The following is a 17,950-nucleotide window of genomic DNA, read 5'->3' on the forward strand; positions in this document are numbered from 1 at the left end:
GATGGTGGTCTTCGACCTAGTATTGATTATAGGGGTCTGAATAACATTACTATTAAAAACAGGTATTCCCTACCTCTCATTGAGGATCTGTTCGCTCAAGTTACTGGAGCACAGATTTCGAAACTAGATCTCAGAGGGACGTACAATTTAATCAGGATCAGACAGGGGGATGAGTGGAAGATGGCCTTTAATACTCAAGATGGCCACTACGAGTATTTAGTTATGCCGTTTGGCCTGTGCACCGCTCCCGCAGTCTTCCAAGACTTTGTAAATGAAATATTCAGGGATGTTCTCGGTAGGTTCGTCATTGTTTATTTAGACGATATTCTTGTTTTCTCCAATTCTTTAAACGAACATCGTCGGCATGTAAAATTTGTTCTGCAAAAATTAAGGGAGAATTCGCTCTATGCCAGACTAGAGAAAGAGATTCCTGGGGTATATCATTTCCGACTCCGGGCTTTCTATGGATCAGAAGAAAGTCGCGGCAGTACTGGAATGGCCTCAGCCCCTAGGTCTAAAACCCCTCGAGAGGTTCTTGGGGTTTGCGAATTACTATCGCAAGTTTATTCGCAATTTCTCTTCCATTGTAGCTACGTTAACTGATCTGACCAAGAAGGGAGCTGATCCTGCAAATTGGTCCCCTGATGCCATTCGAGCCTTTTCTACTCTTAAAGAGGCCTTCTGTTCAGCTCCAATCCTAAAACATGCAGATGTTCTTCGCCCCCTTGTGGTCGAGGTTGACGCCTCAGAGGTAGGAGTTGGCGCCGTCCTGTCTCAATATTCCGGTCAGCCTGAACGGTTGCATCCCTGTGCCTTTTTCTCACGGAAATTCTCTCCAGCCGAACGTAATTATGACATCAGTAATAGAGAATTGTTGGCAGTCAAAATGACCTTTGAGGAATGGAGGCATTGGCTGGAAGGGGCAGAACATATCATTACTGTTTATACTGATCATAAAAACCTCGAGTGCATAGAAAATGCCAAACATTTGAATCCTCGACAAGCCCGATGGGCTCTCTTCTTTTCCCGTTTTAGATTTATAATTACGTACAAGCCTGGTGTCAAAAATGTGAAGGCTGACGCCTTGTCCCGATGTTTTGAACCAGAAGAATCTCTGTCTCCTACTCCCACCAATATTTTGCCCGATCATATTGTCATCTCCGCGGCAGAGTTGTCTCACAACCTGTTGGAGACACTGGCCCAGTTTCAAACGGACACTCCTTCCGATAAACCTCCAGAATTACTGTTTGTTCCTCTACATTTACGCCTTTCAGTTTTGCAACAGTTTCATTGTAGTAAACTAGCTGGTCATCAGGGCCGAAGCTACCATAGAAAAAATTGGGCAATTGCCCCAGGGCCCCAGAGCCTGTAGGGGCCCCAGAGGTGTACCTCCCTCATCTTAACTGTTGCTCCCCAGGGACTCTGCAGAGTCTGTTAAGTTGGAAGGTGATTGGGGGAGGGTCAGCAGCCAGCTCAGGGGCCCAGGAGGGAAATTTGGCTGCAACAAAGGGCCTCTAATGACGCTTTTTGGTAGGGGGTGTCTGTTGGGGGGCCCCCAGGCTAATTTTGCCTTAGGGCCCAATTGTCACCTGAACCGGCCCTGCTGGTCATCCAGGAGTTGCTAGATCTTTGGAGTTGCCCTCTATTTGGGATGACTGTAAGAACTTCGTTGCGGCGTTCACCGTCTGTGCACGAAGTAAACCTTCTAGGAAGGCTCCCTCTGGTACCCTGCAGCCTTTACCTGTTCCTAATGCTCCTTGGATGCATATTTCTATGGACTGTTTTACAAACAGTAAGGGATAAAATGTTAAATAATGTTTTAGTTAAATAGGTTAAATTTGTTTAGTATTTTTATAAAAGTTATTCGTCACGGGTGCATTTTCTAAATGTAAATAATCACAAGCACAGTTATAAAACATTAAAAATCTTCAGGCGCCGTTTGTAAAACGTTATTTATCTCCGGCGCCCTTTTTTCATGTTCGGCACCCATTAAACGTTATTTTTAACGGGAGTGAATGGCGGCGCCCTTTTTGTCCACTAGCTGCCTGCGCCCTTTTGCCCCCCGTGTGACTGCCTACACCACGACTAAGTCGCTCCCCACACAGCACCTCTGCCTGCAGGCCACTTGTCTGCCTTCTCCGCTACCACCAACAGGGTCCAGGACTCCAGGTGGATTCCTGAATTTTCAAGGCCGCTATACATGCCTGCCTAATTTTTCTGCAACAACAAAACAAAAGGCATGTACATGTGCCAATTCCCCTTCGTGATCATTACCTTGCTGCGCTGAAGGCGATTGCGAATCACAATGAAGCAATGACCGACGGCGATATGAGTGTCTCGGGTGGGGGGGGGGGGAGGGGGCACACCCAAGATAATAAGATCGTTGCTTCATTGTGGACAGACAAAATTTTATCAGCTAAACAGTCACTGTTGTTCTGTCATTGAGCTACCTCAGCCTGGCGACCATATGGGCTTGAAAACTGCTATCGCCTGCACTCTCGCCATGGTGCGCACCAGTCCAGCACAGCCGTCACAACACAAACAGCTGTTTAAAAATACAAGTAAAGCTGCGCTTATGGGCAAAAGCAATAAAACATGGAGCGCACTTAGAGATGAGCGTAATGACGTAATTACGATTTCGTGAAATTTCGCGTAATTAGTGTAATTATGATTTTGGCCGTAAGTACATAATCGTAATGAAGAAGGATTTCGTGAAATTGCGCGTAAGCGTAATTTTCGCGTAATTTTCGCATTACAGTGGGTATTACGAAATTAATGCGTATGGCCATGCTCCCAAGCGGAAAAGTTGACGCATGGATCAATGTTAGGTAGCCGCCGACTTTAAGGGTTAATAGCAAAGCCCCCTTAAATGCTAAGAGCCTCAAATTTGGAGAATATATTAAGGAGATCAGAAGGAATAAGAGGAAAAATTTTTTTTTCAAAAAGACCTTATAGTTTTTCAGAAAATCGATGTTAAAGTTTCAAAGGAAAAATGTATACATTTAAAAACCCGCCGACTTTAACGGTTAATAGCAAAGCCTACTTAAAGTTTAGGAACACCAAATTCCCAGGGTATATTAAGGGGATCAGTGGGAATAAGAGGAAATTTTTTTTTTCAAAAAGACCTTATAGTTTTTGAGAAAATCGATTTTTAAGTTTCAAGGGGAAAAATGTCTTTTAAATGCGGAAAATGACAGTTTTTTTTGCACAGGTAACAATAGTGTATTATTTTCATAGATTCCCCCAAGTGGGAAGAGTTTTACTTACTTCGTTCTGAGTGTGGGAAATATTAAAAAAAAAACGATGTGGGGTCCCCCCTCCCAGACCTCTTTAACCCCTTGTCCCCCATGCAGGCTGGGATAGCCAGAATGCGGAGAACCGGCTGCGTGGGGCTCCGCACCCTGACTATACCAGCCCGCATGGTCCATGGATTGGGGGGTCTCGGAAGGGGAGGGGCAGCCAAGCTTTCCCCTCCCCCTCCAAGCCCTTGTCCAATCCAAGGACAAGGGGCTCTTCTCCACCTCCGATGGGCGGTGGAGGTGGAGACCGCGATTTCCTGGGGGGGGTTCATGGTGGCATCTGGGAGTCCCCTTTAAAAAGGGGTCCCACAGATGCCCCCCCCCCCCTCCCAGGAGAAATAAGTATAGGGGTACTTGTACCCCTTACCCATTTCCTTTAAGAGTTAAAAGTAAATAAACACACAAACACTTAGAAAAAGTATTTTAATTGAACAAAAAACATAACCACGAAAAAAGTCCTTTAATATTCTTAATTAACCATTAATACTTACCTGTCCCTTTAAATAAATGACCCCTCGCAATAGCCTCGGAAATGTTCTATCAGTTACAATGTAACAAAGTTATTACAATGTAACAACTTTGTTACATTGTAACTACGCCGCACCCGACGTCACTCGGCGCTCAGCCGCCGCATACACATACGCATCCGTGCAGGACGCTAAGTCCCCGCCGGCTCCCGCCGTCCACCCCGCCCACATCTGTCACCCACATGTCACCCACATGTGGGTGACATGTGGGAGAGACGGGGAGGGCAGCGGAGCCGGCGGGACTTAGCGTCCTGCACGGACCCGACAGAGCTCTGAGCTATATAGCTCAGAGCTCTCTAAGCATCTTTGAATTTGGGCTCCAAGGAGCCCCATTGGTCCTTAGCAGACCAATGGGGTTCTTTCTGATTGGTCTGCTAAGGACCAATGGGGCTCCTTGGAGCCCAAATTCAAAGATGCTTAGAGAGCTCTGAGCTATATAACTCAGATCTCTGTCGGGTCCTTGCAGGACGCTAAGTCCCGCCGGCTCCGCTGCCCTCCCCGCCTCTCCCACATGTCACCCACATGTCACCCACATGTGGGTGACATGTGGGTGACAGATGTGGGCGGGGTGGACGGCGGGAGCCGGCGGGGACTTAGCGTCCTGCACGGACGCGTAAGTGTATGCGGCGGCTGAGCGACGAGTGACGTCGGGTGCGGCGTAGTTACAATGTAACAAAAGTTGTTACATTGTAATAACTTTGTTACATTGTAACTGATAGAACATTTCTGAAGCTATTGCGAGGGATCATTTATTTAAAGGGACAGGTAAGTATTAATGGTTAATTAAGAATATTAAAGGACTTTTTTCGTGGTTATGTTTTTTGTTCAATTAAAATACTTTTTCTAAGTGTTTGTGTGTTTATTTACTTTTAACTCTTAAAGGAAATGGGTAAAGGGTACAAGTACCTCTATACTCATTTCTCCTGGGAGGGGGGTGGGCATCTGTGGGACCCCTTTTTAAAGGGGACTCCCAGATGCCACCATGAACCCCCCCCCCCAGGAAATCGCGGCCTCCACCTCCACCGCCCATCGGAGGTGGAGAAGAGCCCCTTGTCCTTGGATTGGACAAGGGCTCGGAGGGGGAGGGGAAAGCTTGGCTGTCCCTCCCTTTCCAAGACCCCCCAATCCATGGACCATGCAGGCTGGTATAGTCAGGGTGCGGAGCCCCACGCGGCCGGTGCTCCGCATTCTGGCTATCCCAGCCTGCATGGGGGACAAGGGGTTAAAGAGGTCTGGGAGGGGGGACCCCACGTCGTTTTTTTGTATATTTCCCACACTCAGAACGAAGTAAGTAAAACTCTTCCCACTTGGGGGAATCTATGAAAATAATACACTATTGTTACCTGTGCAAAAAAAACTGACATTTTCCGCATTTAAAAGACATTTTGAAACTTAAAAATCGATTTTCTCAAAAACTATAAGGTCTTCTTGAAAAAAAAATGTTTCCTCTTATTCCCACTGATCCCCTTAATATACCCTGGGAATTTGGTGTTCCTAAACTTTAAGCAGGCTTTGCTATTAACCGTTAAAGTCGGCGGGTTTTTAAACGTATACATTTTTTCTTTGAAATTTTAACATCGATTTTCTGAAAAACTATAAGGTCTTTTTGAAAAAAACATTTTTCCTCTTATTCCTTCTGATCTCCTTAATATATTCTCCAAATTTAAGGCTCTTAGCATTTAAGGGGGCTTTGCTATTAACCCTTTAAGTCGGCGGCTTTTTTATATTATACGGGAGCGTTATGGTTTAACGCGAAATTACGGTATGGTTTAATGCGAAATTACAGTATGAACGAAACGCAAAATTACGCGTTGAAAATTACACTTACAGTATTTTCAATTACGATTTTAATGGCAATTACGCTACCGTAATTTCGCATCGTAATCGCAAATTTCGCATGCGTAATTATAGTAACGCGAAATTACGAAAATTTCAGCTCAACTCTAAGCGCACTAAATAAACCATACTGTAAATTGTCACCAAAGTTCACTTTCAAAAAATTAGAAGCGCGCAGTGGCTTAGATCAAAAAGAGTCACTGTAAACAATCACCATCCAGTAGTTTTAGCGTGTGTCCAACTGAATGTCCCAGAGCTTTAGTAGTTTTCCTCAATGACCAGCCGACATGTCATTTATGACTCTTTTTGATCTAAGCCACTGAGCGCTTCTAATTTTTTGAAAACAACAGCTGTTTGCAGTGCGTTACACAGTGAGTTTGGTGTATCAGTGTGAAGCAGTACTCTAATTACACTCCCTGATTGATGTAAACAGATGCAAGATGTTTTAAAGCACTTTAGGCCTGCAATTTAGCATTCAATGTGATTTCTGCCCTTAAAACGTTGCTTTGCGTCAAATCCAGATTTTTCCCCAGGACTTTTGGCATCTATACATGCAAAAACTCAGATGTTAGACCCCTTGAAACATCTTTTCCATCACTTTTGTGGCCAGCATAAGTGTTTCTAGTTTTCAAAGTTCGCCTCCCCATTGAAGTCTATTGCGGTTCGCGAAAGTTCTCACGAACTGAACTTTTGCGGAAGTTCGCGTTCGCAGTTCGTGAACTGAAAATCTGAGGTTCGGGCCATCTCTACTTATGACTGGATAGTGTACTGTTAAGGCCAAGGGCGTTGTTAGGGTCCTAAGAGATCCAGGGCACTTTTGGGCAGGGCTGTGGAGTCGGAGTTGGAGTCGGAGTCGAGGAGTCGGAGTCAGGGCAATTTTGGGCACCCGGAGTGGGAGTTGGAGTCGTGGTTTCAGAAACTGAGGAGTCGGAGTCGGAGTCGCATAATTTTTTTACTAAATCCACAGCCCTGTTAAGTATTAGACTAAGGAGTCGGAGTCGAGAAGTCGGAGTCGGAGCAATTTTGGGTACCCGGAGTCGGAGTTGGAGTCATGGTTTCAGAAACTGAGGAGTCGGAGTCGGAGTTGGAGTCGGAAGATTTTTGTACCGACTCCACAGCCCTGCTTTTGGGCACTCTAGATGGAAAATGGGTGTGACCACACACCAGAGTGTGGATGTGGTCATGGGTGGAGCCAAATTTACATGAACTTAACAGCAGTCTAAGTAGGCCTGCCCAGCAAAATGTTGGCTGAATCCCCCTCCCCATCAATAAAAAACAAAAATGCAGCACATCACATAAATAGGCAGTGTCACTTAAATAGAACTAGGCAGAGTTACCTGACTTCTGTGCTGGCTAGTCTGGCTTTCTGCAGGGTGGGCTGGCCTGCTGCTAGGTTATCTGCCAATTTCACCATAGCATTTCCTGACCTTCTACTGGACCCCCTCCCATGCTCCCACAGGCCTTCCCATTGAGGGACCACAACTCCCAATTTGCCCCCATAGAACAACCACAGCTCCCTGCATGTCCCCCATAAAGGCATTACAGCATCCAGCATAACACTACAGCACCCAGTATGCCCACATAGAGGCACCACAGCACCCAGCACAACACTGATTGATGCACCACAGCTCCCAGCATGCCCGCTATTGAGGCACCACAGCTGACTCTGCCTGGGTGACATCCGGGGCACCCCAGAATAGATCCGGGACAAGTGCCAATGATCTTTGAGGCTAGCAATGTCCCTGGTTAAAGAGAATCTGTACTCTAAAATTCTTACAATAAAAAGCATACCATTCTATTCATTATGTTCTCCTGGGCCCCTCTGTGCTGTTTCTGCCTCTCCATGCTGCAATCCTGGCTTGTAATTGCCATTTTTATGCAGGATGTTTACAAACAAAAGACATAGCAAGTGATACGCTGAGAGGAGCTCAGTGTGTGAGTAATACAGAGTGTGCAGGGGGCCTGGAGAGGGTGTGTATAGCTTCTATCCAATCACAAGCAGCACAGCACATTCCAGCCTGACTGCCTGAGCCCGAAAGACCCGACAGAGGAGAGAGTATTAGATCATATAACAGAGATAATACAGCCACTGTGCAAGTAGGAAAGACTGCAGTTAGACAGAGCACATTAGAACAGGTATAGGAACCTATAGGATAGAAGAAATAAGGATGAAAATGTGTTACATAGTCTCTTTAAGGCTCTTGCCTCTGACAAAGGAGATAAGGGTTTGTATCTTGGCTCTTCCTGTTCAGTAAGCTAGAACCTATTCAATGAGGACAGAGATGTCACCAGCAGAGGCATCTAGAGAGTGGTATGTGATTTTGGGTGGACTAAAACTTTGTTGCAGCTAGTTTTAATATCCCATTTGAATATTTCAGGAATGTTCCTTAACTTTTTTCTCTGTTTATTTCCACAGCAGAATATGCTAAAGTTATTAAAACCTTCAGTTCACCCAAGCTTCTTCAGTATACAGCTTCCTTGAAAGTAATGGACCTCTTATCCTACACCTCATCCCTTCCACCACCTCCTGTCCCTCCACCAAAGGAGGAGTCAACCCCAGAAGTACAGGCTACACAGTAAGATTCTTATGTTTTGCTATGTGCACTTGCATAGGTCTGAAACCTGTAGGAGGTATGTAAGCTGTGTATAATCCTTTCTCTGACACTTGGCTCATCTTTGTTTTGTGCATAGGAACCCACTATGTCCAGAGAGCAGCTTTGTGTTGTGTACCCTACAGTACGACAGGAATTAATACTTTTTATTTGCTTGTTGTATTTTATACATTGAAGCATGCCTTTGCCCCCTTTAATTTGACATCCCAATGTTGACAAGTCCTTTTTACTTTATACTGTTTGGGAGATTTACATAGGCTTTCTCTGATTTTTATAGGATACCTGAACAATCCTCTCATGACGAGTCACAACCAAACAGTCCTCATAAACTGGGTTGCACCACTAAGAAGGCACCACCCGACACATTAAACTTTAACCAAATACCATCCTGCACTTTTCCTATCAATGATGAAAATGTGCTTACTCCAGATGATGTTGCTCATTACCTAGAGCACAGTGAAAAAGGGGACAATGCCAGGTGAGTGGTGAAACCGAGAAATTGATTTTTTTTATTTCTTCCTCTAATTGCCATCTTTCTCCTAAACTTCCCTGTCCTGTTCCTGTTTTGTCTCCAGTGCGCCTGTCTGCCTTTCCTGACCTCTCTTTTCCTGTGTCCCTCCATTCTCCTGCTTCCTGTCACTTCTTGTCACTTACTCTCTATTCATTTCTTACCTTTTTCCTTCTCTCTCAAATTATTTGTCCTCTTCCCTTCTGTTCACTTTTTCTTGAGACTTTTCTATGCTGCGTATCCCATTTCCCTTTCTTGTCCCATCTTCTCTTTCGTTCATTCTCAAAACACTCTTACCTTTTTATCTCCAACTAATTTCTGTGCTTTGATAGCTACAATCTGGCTTCAATAAGCCCCACAGCTGTGTTATAGCCCTTGTCCAGATTTGCAATGACCTGCTCATGGCCAGAGACAGAGGCAAGTGTTCTTTCCTGATACTGCTTAATCGCTCAGCAGCTTTTGATACAATTGATCATGAAACCTTGCTTAAAGGACATCCGAGGTGAAAATAAACTGATGAGAAAAACAATTGTATCTATCCTCAGTATCCTAAAAATGACTTTTTTTTAGATATCCCACAGTTTAATTTTATATTTAAAATCTAGTTTTTTTTGCTGTTTCATTGTCTCTGCTCAATGACACCTTCACTGAAGTATGTCAGAGCTCAAATTTATGAATTGTTGACCCTTTTTATCTCTTTCCTACTCACAGAAGCCATTTACTGACAGGAAAGTGTTTTATTGCTGTAATTACTTATCGGTGAGGGTTGTGCTATAGTCTGACCCAGTCCGACCCGGTCTGACCCGAGCAGAAACTGTCACTTGCAAACCTGATGTTTAACTTTTTCAGGCAGAGAAAGAATGAAAGGAACACAGCCTAGTTATTTGTGTGCTTGGCACAGTACATACACATGTCTATCTCATCATGTCACACGTCACCTCGGTCACCTCGGTTGTCCTTTAACAGGCTGCAAGAATACTGTAGCATTCATGGTTTAGTCCTCCAATGGTGCTACTCCTTCTGGCAGAACACGAATGGTTGGGGCCTTCCGGGTCCAACACTGTACCACTAAAATATGGTGTGCCTCAGAGCTCAATACTATACCCTTTATTCATACCTCCCAACATTTTAAACTAAGAAACCGGGACACTGGCCACACCCCTAACCACACCCCAAACCACACCCCCAAGACACGCCTACCATCGTTTTTTGAAGATTTTTTTTTTATTATTAATATTTATGCCCTTATTCTTTTTTTTACTAAATATACCCTCATACACCCTGCCCGAGGGTGGGGAGGAGGGTAAGGGTGCCCGTGGGTGGGGAGGAGGGTGAGGATGGGTGCCAAAAAAAGATCCAAGTCCCGGCGGCAGTGGGAAGCAGTAAAAAAAAAAATGATCGAGGCGCCAGCCGCGCGTGGTATGCGGGATGCGGCCATATCATTACTACCTCCCTCCTTCCCTTGAGATCTGCCCCCCCTGTGTCCCCGTTACCAGAGTGCGCAGCGAGCGGAGCGGGCTGTCATCTTACCTGCGTCCATGCACGCATACCGATGTCTTTATCCAGCTTCCTGCTTCCTGTGACGTCACAGGAAGCAGAGTGAAGCCGGACATTGGTATGCGTGCATGGACGCAGGTAATGACAGCCCGCTCCGCTCGCTGCGCACTCTGCTAACGGGGACACAGGGGGGCAGATCTCAAGGGAAGGAGGAAGGGAGGTAGTAATGATATGGCCGCATCCCGCATACCACTCGCGGCTGGCGCCTCGATCCTTTTTTTTTTTTTACTGCTGCCCACTGCCGCCGGGACTTGGGGGGCTCATACCGTGACAGCGGGAGAGCCCCCCCAAATCGTGACAGTCCCGACGAGATCGGGACGGTTGGGCCCTCTGCTTTATTGTACACCATATACATGCTGCCAGGGTAGGGAACTAACTAGCTCCAACATTGCGCAGCTTGGGTTAACTGATTGATGGGGAATTAAATTTCAGGAATCAAATTTCAGCTGTTGTAAAACATTCCTTCTTTCACCTACGGAATATTGCAAAAATGAAGCACCTCACTCCTTTGGAGCATCTTCCAACTCTAGTTCTTGCTGCTCCTACCCTTTGGAATGCCTTGCCAAACGTAATCAAGACAGCTCTAACCCTGGACACGTTTAAATCAAAACTGAAATGCCACCTGGCATTTATGCTCACATAACTTTATCCCCTGTACACATCACTATGTACTGAGACAAGCTTATGCGCTTTAGGTCCTACGGGAGAGAAGCGTTTTACAAATGCTTTGTTGTTATTTTCTTCTCATATTGCCATCTTAACCACTTCAGGACCGGCCGCCTAACCCCCCTTAAGGACCAGGGCAATTTGCATGGGGGGGGGGATGCTCATTTGGGGGGTTTGGGCGGCTGGATCCCGTCTGTGGCTGGCTGGGCATGATGTCCCCCATAAAGGCAGGTTTCCACCCTGTAGCTGGCAGCCATCACTCACCTTCCAGGCTCCAGCGATGAGCCGCAGTAGCCACCTCTTCTCCAGCCGGCATCTTCGCTCCAAATGACGCTCAGGTCCGGGTCGCGTTTTAATGCCATCAGGAAGCCGGGACCCGGCGCTGACGTCAGACGGAGCAGAGATGCCGGCCAGAGCAGAGGGGGGCGCCGATCGTCGCTGGAACGGCACGGATGTGAGTGGATCCTCTTCTTTTACCCCCTCCTGCCGCAGCTGTCAAAGTGATCACTAAGATCCAACTGCGATCGTAGTGATCACGTGATCAGCAGCTATACCCGATGGCTGCTGATCACTCGAGGGAGATGCCAGCTGTCACGTGACAGCTTAATCTCCCCTCTCCGGTGCGCACGATCGCGTCGGGACTGTTTGTTAGCGCGGACATTGAATCAATGTCCGCTCAGAACGGTAGCACCACCTGCTGAACGTTGATTTCATGTCCGTGGTGTAATGAGGCAGCAGCAGGCTGAACGCGGACGTTTGTTCGCGTCCGCATCAGCAGCGCAACCGCCCGCATGGTCGCATGCGGAACGCGGAGAAACGTCCACGTCCGCAGCGGTAGCACGATCCACCGTTCAGTCGCAGACCTCTCGGCGTACTCCACGTCGAGGCTGCACTCCTGGAACACCTTCACAGGCCTCATGGCATGCTGCTCGCCGAGACACCTCTCATGACAGTCTGGACCCCGTAGGGGCCGCGCGCGTGTGCAGTAGAGCCTTTTATACTCTTAGAAAGAGAGTCAGCTGACCAGCTGGTCAGCTGACCTCAGCAAGGTCCTTGAGCTGTGCTGCAAGGTCCTTGAGCCACGTTGTGATTGGTTGAATGGCTGGGCGGGCTGTTTGAGTCCAGCACAGTATAAAAGCAGGCATTCTGTCAGTTGCAAGTTGTCTGCAGTCAGCGAATACTTGTGTGTTAGCACTCAGACCCTAGTCAGATCCCAAAGTGTGCTAGAACCAGCTGGAGCTGGGGATCCACACTTAGCCAGATTCTGTTGATAGCCTAAAGTACTAATTGCATTGTATATTGTGTATGACCTTTTGCCTGTTACCTCATTATTCTCTTGTCTCCTGATTTTGTACCTCGCCAGCCCGTACCGTTACCGACTATTGGCTTGGCTTCTGACTTCCCTTGTGTTTCTCGATTCTGTACCTCTGCTCATCTGATTTCCCGTTGCTGACCTTGGCTTGACCTCTGATCTTGATTTCTGTCTGACGATTCGGTACTTCTCTGCCAGTTCTGATACCGAACCGTTTTCCGTTTGACTTCGCCCCCTTTAGTGGGTTTCCACTAAAGGGTTTACTTTGCTGAGTTCTTCTTGCGGGGAACTCAGTAACTCCTCAGCATATCATTACTGTTGAGGAACGCAATTCTGCGTTCTTATCCTAGTCGCAGAATCGCACACACTGCCCTTCCTTCCAGAGGTCACCTTCCCTCTGAGTTAACGTCAGTGTGGTGGGTTTTCCACAAGTTATCTGTTCCTTGTGTTTTCCAGAGTACGCATAAATATTTGTATTATTGGTGATGCCGCAGATCACCATATAATCAAATATATCTGTATTACTAGTGATACTGCGGATCACTAATAATCAGAAAACTCTGAAGTGTATGCACCAATCACCACATTACAGTACTGCAGACCAGTAAAAGTAACATGGAGGGAGTTGCCGAGCAGTTGCAGACTTTAACTGCAGCAGTCGATGAGCTTAGAAACACCGTTGCTGCTCAGCAGGTCCAGATCAACCAGCTGACTGAGGCCTTTCAGAAACTACCGGCACCACTTAATATTCTACCCTCCCCAGCCAGTAGCGAGCCTAAGATGGCTCTTCCTGAAAGATTTTCTGGTTCTCGGTCCGACTTCAGTAATTTCAAAAATCGTTGTTTAGCCTATTTTCAGATGAGGCCCATGTCATCTGGTTCTGAGGTACAGAGAGTAACATTAATTAAAACTTTGTTACAAGGGGATTCTCAGACATGGGCTTTCAGCTTACCTGAGGGTCACACTGCCTTATCTTCTGTGTCCGAGTTTTTCAAGAACATGGCCATCATATATGAGGATCCTGATTTAGCCGGCACTGCCGAGCGTAAACTCCGAAGCCTAAAGCAAGGCAATCGTATGGTTGAGGAGTACGCTGCCGAGTTTAGAAGGTGGGCGGTCTCAGCGAGGTGGGATCAGTTCACTCTTCTAGACACATACATGACCGGTCTCTCTGAGTCTATTATTGATGTCATGATAAGCCACCCTGAGCCCAAAGATGTAGATGCAGCTATTGCCTTATCGGTTAAAATCGATAGACGCATTCGTTATCATAAAAAGGGCAGGTCATCTGTGCTAGTTAGAGCGCCCTCTACTGTTGGTTCCCCTGAGGTTCCAGAGGAGGAGCCAATGCAGTTGGGGCACGGACGACTCTCCGTCGCTGAGAAAGCTAGGAGAAGGAAGGAGGGTCTGTGTCTATATTGTGGGGAAAGGGGTCATCGAGTGCAGAACTGCAGTAAGAAGGCGGAAAACTTGTCCGCTTAGGGATGGTTGGAGGTACCACCCTAAGCGAGCCAGTTCTACCTCCATGTCAGAATAAAATCTTGCTGCCCTGTTCTCTTCATTGGGAGAACAGTGACTTCCTTACCTCTGCATTTGTTGACTCTGGGTCAGCTGCCAACTTCATTGACAGAGACCTTGCTTTAAACTTTAACATTCCCATTCTTCCCATACAAAGACACATCTATGTTACAGCAATCGATGACTCTCCTTTACAGAACAAGACACCTCTTTGTCAAACTCCGCCGCTCACACTTCAGGTTGGAGTATTGCACACTGAGGTCATCCAGTTCTATGTTCTAAAGATGGCCACCTCATCCGTCATACTGGGGCTACCATGGTTGAAGAAGCATTCCCCTCAAATAGACTGGAAAGAGGGTCAATTATCTGCCTGGTCCCCCTATTGTCAGGAGAATTGTCTGAAATCTATTTCTGTGTGTGCTTCAGAGGTCCAGGTCCAGGGGGTCCCATCTCAGTACACTGATTTTTCCGATGTATTTTGTCCTCGATCTGCTGACAGGTTGCCTCCACATAGACCCTATGACTGCCCCATTGAATTGAGACCGGGTACACTGCCTCCTAGGGGTCGTTTGTACAACCTCTCCAGCCCTGAAAAGGTTGCAATGAAAGATTACATCAAGGAGAACTTGGAGAAGGGATTTATCCGCGCCTCCAAGTCTCCTGCGGGTGCAGGTTTCTTTTTTGTTAAAAAAAAGGATGGTGGTCTTCGCCCCTGCATAGACTACAGGCAGCTAAACAAAATCACCATAAAAAATCGATACCCTCTTCCACTCATTGATGACCTGTTTACTCAGATTACTGAGGCCTGTGTTTTTTCAAAATTAGACTTGAGGGGGGCATACAATCTTATTCGGATTAGAGAGGGCGACGAGTGGAAGACCGCATTTAACACTCCTGACGGTCACTATGAGTATTTAGTTATGCCCTTTGGATTGTGCAATGCCCCAGCTGTCTTTCAGGAGTTTGTAAATGATATTTTCAGAGATGTGTCTGGCAGGTTCACAGTGGTCTATCTGGATGATATTCTAATTTTATCAAAAAATTTACAGGAACACAGGCAGCATGTAAAATTTGTGTTACAGAAGCTCAGGGAGAACCAGTTATATGCTAAACTGGAGAAATGCCTCTTCGAGGTGAAAGAGGTGGCATTTTTAGGGTATATCATTTCCACCTCTGGACTGGCAATGGATCCAAGCAAAGTCTCAGCAGTTTTGGATTGGCCGCAACCTTCAGGCCTCAAAGCCCTGCAGAGATTTTTAGGCTTTGCTAACTATTATAGGCGGTTTATTAAGGGGTACTCTTCAGTTGTCGCCCCAATGACCCAGTTGACCAAGAAAGGCGCTGATGCGACTAACTGGTCACCAGAAGCCATTGAGGCCTTTCAATCATTAAAAAGATCTTTTTGTTCCGCCCCCATATTGCGTCATGTTGACGTCACCCGCCCCTTCATAGTAGAGGTAGATGCATCGGAGGTTGGGGTTGGGGCAGTCCTCTCGCAAGCTTTTGGACCCGATAATAAGGTTCATCCTTGTGCATTTTTTTCAAGAAAGTTTGCACCGGCAGAGAGGAATTATGATGTGGGGAACCGGGAATTGTTGGCTGTTAAGTTAGCTCTAGAGGAGTGGCGTCATTGGTTGGAGGGGGCAGAATTTCCCTTTACTGTTTATACTGACCATAAGAACCTTGAATACATTGAGAAGGCCAAAAGATTAACACCCAGGCAGGCGAGATGGGCACTTTTTTTTTCCCGGTTTGATTTTATCATAACCTATAAGCCTGGGGATAAGAATGTTAAGGCTGACGCCTTATCCAGGTGTTTTGAATCTGAATCTGCCCTACCAGCCACCCCTGTCAATATTCTACCTGAAAGGTATTTTCTGGCAGCCACGGAGATCTCCGAAGACTTGTCAAAATCGCTTATTGCATGCCAGTCCAATGTTCCCAATGGAAAACCTGAGGGACTTCTGTACGTCCCTATTCGTTTTCGGGAACGGGTGCTCCAGATGTTTCATGAACATAAGAATGTGCGACATCCAGGTATTGCCAGAACCCAGGAACTCTTGAATAGGGCAGTCTGGTGGCCTTCTTACATGTCTGATTGTGAGGAATTTGTTAAGTCCTGCTCTGTCTGTGCCAGGAGTAAGTCCTCCAGGAAAGCTCCAGCAGGCTCTCTTCAGCCCCTGCCTTCTCCACAGGTTCCATGGTCTCACATTTCCATGGATTTTGTGGGTGAGCTGCCTGAATCTGAAGGTAACACTGTCATCTGGGTTGTTACGGACAGATTTAGTAAAATGGCACATTTCGTTGCTCTGTCTGGGTTTCCATCTGCCCAAAAATTGGCAGATTTGTTTATTAATAACATCTTTAAGTTACATGGAATTCCGGTGGATATTGTATCTGATAGGGGGGTACAATTTGTGTCAAAATTCTGGAGGGCCTTTTGTAAGGATCTGGGGATTTCTTTATCATTTTCTTCAGGTTACCATCCCCAGACTAATGGGCAGACGGAGAGGATCAATCAGTCCATGGAGCAATTTCTTAGATGTTACATAGCAGATGCACAACATCTCTGGACAAGATTCCTTCCATTTGCCGAATTTGCCCACAATAACCTGAAAAACGCATCCTCTGGTTATTCTCCCTTTCAGATTGTCAATGGGAAGTGTCCCAAGTTTACGTCACTTCCAGTCAAGGAGTCACCTCTTCCAGCTCTCCAGGAATGGCAGGGGACTTTCAGAGAGATCTGGGGGAAGGTCAGAGATAATTTGGACAAAGCTTTTTCTGTTCAAAAGAAATTTGCTGATAGAAAACGTTCCACTGAGTGGAACTTTATTCCAGGAGATTATGTTTGGGTCTCTACTAGACACATTCCTCTCAGGCAACCATCAGCAAAATTAGGTCCTCGCTTTATCGGGCCTTTTCCTATAGAGAGTAGGATCAATGAGGTCACCTACAGGGTAAAATTACCAACTAATATGAGATGTGGCAGGACTTATCATGTTTCTTTATTGAAGCCTGCGGTAAGGGTAGATTCTACTCCCCCTGCTCCTGTGGTAGTGGATGGGGAATTGGAATATGAAGTCCAGGACATTTTAGATTCCCGTTTTTCACGCAACAAGCTCCAGTATCTGGTGCACTGGAAGGGGTACGGGCCAGAGGAGAGGTCATAGGTTCCCCTTCGAGATCTTCATGCTGAGGAGAAAAGGAGGAGATTTCATGAGTTGTATCCTGGGAAACCGGGTGAGGCACGCCCGGAGGTCATGCCTGAAAGGGGGGGTACTGTAATGAGGCAGCAGCAGGCTGAACGCGGACGTTTGTTCGCGTCCGCATCAGCAGCGCAACCGCCCGCATGGTCGCATGCGGAACGCGGAGAAACGTCCACGTCCGCAGCGGTAGCACGATCCACCGTTCAGTCGCAGACCTCTCGGCGTACTCCACGTCGAGGCTGCACTCCTGGAACACCTTCACAGGCCTCATGGCATGCTGCTCGCCGAGACACCTCTCATGACAGTCTGGACCCCGTAGGGGCCGCGCGCGTGTGCAGTAGAGCCTTTTATACTCTTAGAAAGAGAGTCAGCTGACCAGCTGGTCAGCTGACCTCAGCAAGGTCCTTGAGCTGTGCTGCAAGGTCCTTGAGCCACGTTGTGATTGGTTGAATGGCTGGGCGGGCTGTTTGAGTCCAGCACAGTATAAAAGCAGGCATTCTGTCAGTTGCAAGTTGTCTGCAGTCAGCGAATACTTGTGTGTTAGCACTCAGACCCTAGTCAGATCCCAAAGTGTGCTAGAACCAGCTGGAGCTGGGGATCCACACTTAGCCAGATTCTGTTGATAGCCTAAAGTACTAATTGCATTGTATATTGTGTATGACCTTTTGCCTGTTACCTCATTATTCTCTTGTCTCCTGATTTTGTACCTCGCCAGCCCGTACCGTTACCGACTATTGGCTTGGCTTCTGACTTCCCTTGTGTTTCTCGATTCTGTACCTCTGCTCATCTGATTTCCCGTTGCTGACCTTGGCTTGACCTCTGATCTTGATTTCTGTCTGACGATTCGGTACTTCTCTGCCAGTTCTGATACCGAACCGTTTTCCGTTTGACTTCGCCCCCTTTAGTGGG

The 17,950-nt window shown here is 46.7% G+C and overlaps 1 protein-coding gene across 2 annotated transcripts in view; it reads left to right on the forward strand.

Moving 5' to 3' along the window:
* The window catches only part of ROBO4 (roundabout guidance receptor 4), a 1,158,575-nt gene that overhangs the window by 828,637 nt on the left and 311,988 nt on the right, over nt 1–17,950 (forward strand). The window contains exons 14-15 of one of the 2 annotated variants that reach the window (XM_068240264.1): nt 8,079–8,238; nt 8,552–8,752. In XM_068240264.1, the coding sequence (XP_068096365.1) occupies nt 8,079–8,238; nt 8,552–8,752 (361 nt within the window). The remainder of the gene's footprint in view (nt 1–8,078; nt 8,239–8,551; nt 8,753–17,950) is intronic. The other variant, XM_068240265.1, reaches the window with a different exon arrangement.

Source organism: Hyperolius riggenbachi, chromosome 6 (genome assembly GCF_040937935.1).
Source record: "Hyperolius riggenbachi isolate aHypRig1 chromosome 6, aHypRig1.pri, whole genome shotgun sequence".
Classification (NCBI taxonomy): domain Eukaryota; kingdom Metazoa; phylum Chordata; class Amphibia; order Anura; family Hyperoliidae; genus Hyperolius; species Hyperolius riggenbachi.